At 36.8% G+C, this 3,457-nt stretch overlaps 1 protein-coding gene across 1 annotated transcript; it reads left to right on the top strand.

Moving 5' to 3' along the window:
• The first annotated feature begins 1,338 nt into the window (after positions 1-1,338).
• Positions 1,339-3,137, top strand: LOC120197997 (serine/threonine-protein kinase-like protein At1g28390). The gene is given in 3 exon segments (XM_039199396.1): positions 1,339-1,582; positions 1,585-2,085; positions 2,088-3,137. Coding segments are annotated over 3 exon segments (1,500 nt in total). The 5' UTR covers positions 1,339-1,494; the 3' UTR covers positions 2,999-3,137.
• Positions 3,138-3,457: the final 320 nt, after the last annotated feature.

Raw genomic sequence — 3,457 nt, 5'->3', positions numbered from 1 at the left:
TAAATCAACCCTTTCCCTATTATCCAAAGTTTAAAAACAAACAACCTTATTGTCAATGTTACTTTTTTAAGTACATAAATCATCTTTTGATCATATAATAATGTTTGTTGAAATTCGATTCTTTTGTTATTAAAAGTTATAAAATTATTCGTTAATTATAGAGTGTTATTTTGTTAAGTCATTCGATTATTAAAAGTTACAAAATAGTTACTCAATTATTCATATCTTTCAAACTTGCCATTTTTCGTTAAAAAATTGACGGTTGTTTGAATTGTACACTAACCTACTAATTAAGATATGATAAAATTATATTTTAATGATGTTTACTAGCATCCCCGTTGCTTTCAAGCATTTACTCGACGACATAATGTTTCAAGCACATGCTCGACGACATAACATAGACGGAGAATATATCTACAAAATATAACTCAAACGATTATGTGATCAGATTTGATCATATCTCATTCAACAAGTTAATGTTTAGCTTAGATGGCCACAAAATTTTTAATAGAGAATGACGAGTTCAAACATATAAATAGTCAGGTTACTATATTATAACTTTTAATAGTCAAAGACTCAATAAAATAACACCCTATAGTCGAGATACATTTGTAACTTTAATAGTAAAAAATATGACAAAACAACACCTTATAATCAGAGACGATTTGTATACTTTACCTTATTTTTTTCAACCTCATTGGAATATAAACATTGTTTATAATCATATTTATTTTATTAATTCAAATTAAATAATATATAAATTGAATATAAAATTATTTAAATTTAAATTTTAAACTATTAATTTTATTTAAAAAATAATTTTTTTATTTTTATAAATTAATTAATATTAAAATATTTAAATTTTAATAATAAAAAATTGACATCAAATTTTTATTTTAATCAATGTTAGATCATCATCACTTTTTTATTAATAAATTATTCATTTGAATGAACTCTTTACCCTAAAAAAAGCTCTTTAAACCTTTAAATCCTGTCTAGTAAGATGCGGATTATAATCCAAATTTATGATATTTACATGATTAAATCACCATAATAACCTTAAAACCAATAACAAACTCTTTGAACATAAAAACAAAATGAATTATTAAAAAGGAAAAGTAAAGTAAAAAATAATGTTTTTTAATCAAGTAGAAATAATACATACGGACCCTACTTTAAACCTTCCCCCGAGAAATTCCTCCCATAGTGTTCCACGCGCTGACTGTTGCATGGCAGAAACAATAACCAATTACATTAAAATATATATATATTTTCAAAATTTTCTAACTTTCACTGTTATTTTACATCTCCGAAGCTGTGTAAATCAGTCCACACATTAACACCCTTTAGCCTTCCCATCTACTCCCTTCTTCTCTATTAATGGCGTTTTCCATTTTCGTTCTGTTTTCTCAACGTACCTTGCCGCTTTCATATTCCCTCCCGACACCCACCTGAGGAAAGCCCAACCCTTTTTTGTTTCTCTTCAGTTTGGAGATGGGTCGCCTCTCTTGCAATGCAGAGTCGGCCATTGCCGTTTGTGACCCTTACAACTGGGATTATTATCGTAGGAAAAAACCTAACAAAACACCAAGAACAACGTTCAAATCAGACGGTTTCGTTACACCGATCTCCTTTCTGCCACCGACGATTTCTCTTCCGTTAACCTCCTCGGCAGAGGCAGTCACGGTTCCGTCTACAGAGCCGTCCTAGACAGCGGCAAGTTAATCGCCGCCGTTAAAAGAACGAAAGCTAACTGTAACAGTCCGGCGGACAACGAGATTGAGATTCTCTCACGGGTTTATCATCCTCATCTCGTCAATCTCATCGGTTACACTTCCGATGCCTTTTGCAAGAATAAACTAATCGTCGTCGAATATATGCCCAACGGTTCTTTATACGATCTTTTACACTCCTCTTCCTCTAGACCGCCGGGTTGGTCCAGGCGTGTTCGGTTCGCTTTGCAGGTTGCGAAAGCGGTTCAGGCTTTACACTCGGCTAATCCGCCGGTAATCCACAGGGATATAAAATCGTCCAATGTTTTGATTGATCGAAACTGGAACGCTCGATTGGGTGATTTCGGGCTTGCATAAGGGGAAACGTGGAGGATGTACGGGTCAAGTGCACGCCACCGGCGGGGACGTTAGGGTATCTCGACCCGGGTTATTTGGCACCAAGTGACGTCAGCACTAAGAGTGACGTGTTCAGTTATGGCATTTTGCTATTGGAGATAATTAGCGGGAGATATGCCATTGACTTGAATTATAGCCCACCGTCGATTGTTGACTGGGCCGTCCCTCTGATCAAGGGAGGAGATTTCGCCCCGATTTGCGACGGCCGTATCGGGCAGCCGGGGGATAAGGAGGTGATAAGAAGCTTGGCGGTAGTTGCAGCTAGGTGCGTCAGGTCCACGGCGGAGAAACGGCCCGGAATGAAGCAGGTGGTTGAATGTTTGAAGCAAGTGAGGAAGAGACATCATGTGGGTCTTGTTTGGAGTAACTTAAAGCAGCGCGTGAAACGCGTGGATAATCTGTCGGTGAGGAACCAAGTGTTTGAAGGTAGCGAGGAGGCGGCAAGGAGTTCGAGGTGCGGAAGTAAGAGAAATAGCCGAAAAGTATCCAGTGTGGCGAGTGTGGATCACAACAGCGAAGCGATTGACGATCGTGCGGCGAGATCGAGATCGATGGGTTCGTTCGCGGAGGTGGCGATGATGATGAAGATGAAGAAGAAGAAGGGACTCATAGATGTTGTTGATGGAGACGACGTCGTTTGGGTGAGAAAAACGACAGGAGTTACGGTGAAGCTGAGCAAGTCGAGGTCCATGGGAGTTCTACAAACTTCGAGACTAACGAATGAGAACAGCAGAAAGTACGTAGTCGAAATGGGGAAACGAAGGAACTCCAATGAATTCGACATCTCAAAGTTGGTAATGAGTTTCGATATTGAGGAGAAATCAGAAAGCGAGATGGCAGAAAAGCCCTTGGTTCTGGTTGATGTTTAAAGAAAACACAGAGATTGGATGTTGTTGGATGATAGATTTTGATTTCTGAATCTTGGGAAGGGTGTGTTTTATTTCTAAATTGTTGGTTGTTGAAGTGAAACCTGGAATATCCATCAACTTACAACATCGTATCTCCAAATTATTTCTTCTACATTTGCACTCTCTCGTCTCAAATTCTACTTTATAATTATTCGTTTCCGTTTAATCCTGTTTGTGACTCAAGTTATTTACTAATGCCTGATTGTTCCGTTTCTATTCACAAATTGTAATTCAGCAGTGAGCTTTATCACCAATAATGTATGCTAAAAGACTTGCTCCATACGCTCCAAATCAAAAGCCTGTTTTATATATATATGAAGTTTTTTTTTTTATCAAATTATGTGCCTAACTTTTTTATTAAAATTATAAGGTCAATTCTATTATAGATGTTTAAAAAAATTATCAGTCACTTCAAACATG

This window comes from Hibiscus syriacus, unplaced genomic scaffold (assembly GCF_006381635.1).
Source record: "Hibiscus syriacus cultivar Baekdansim isolate YM2019G1 unplaced genomic scaffold, ASM638163v2 tig00117056_pilon, whole genome shotgun sequence".
Taxonomy (NCBI): Eukaryota; Viridiplantae; Streptophyta; class Magnoliopsida; order Malvales; family Malvaceae; genus Hibiscus; species Hibiscus syriacus.
Note: the sequence above shows the minus strand (reverse complement) of the source record. Positions and strands in the feature narration are given on the sequence as shown.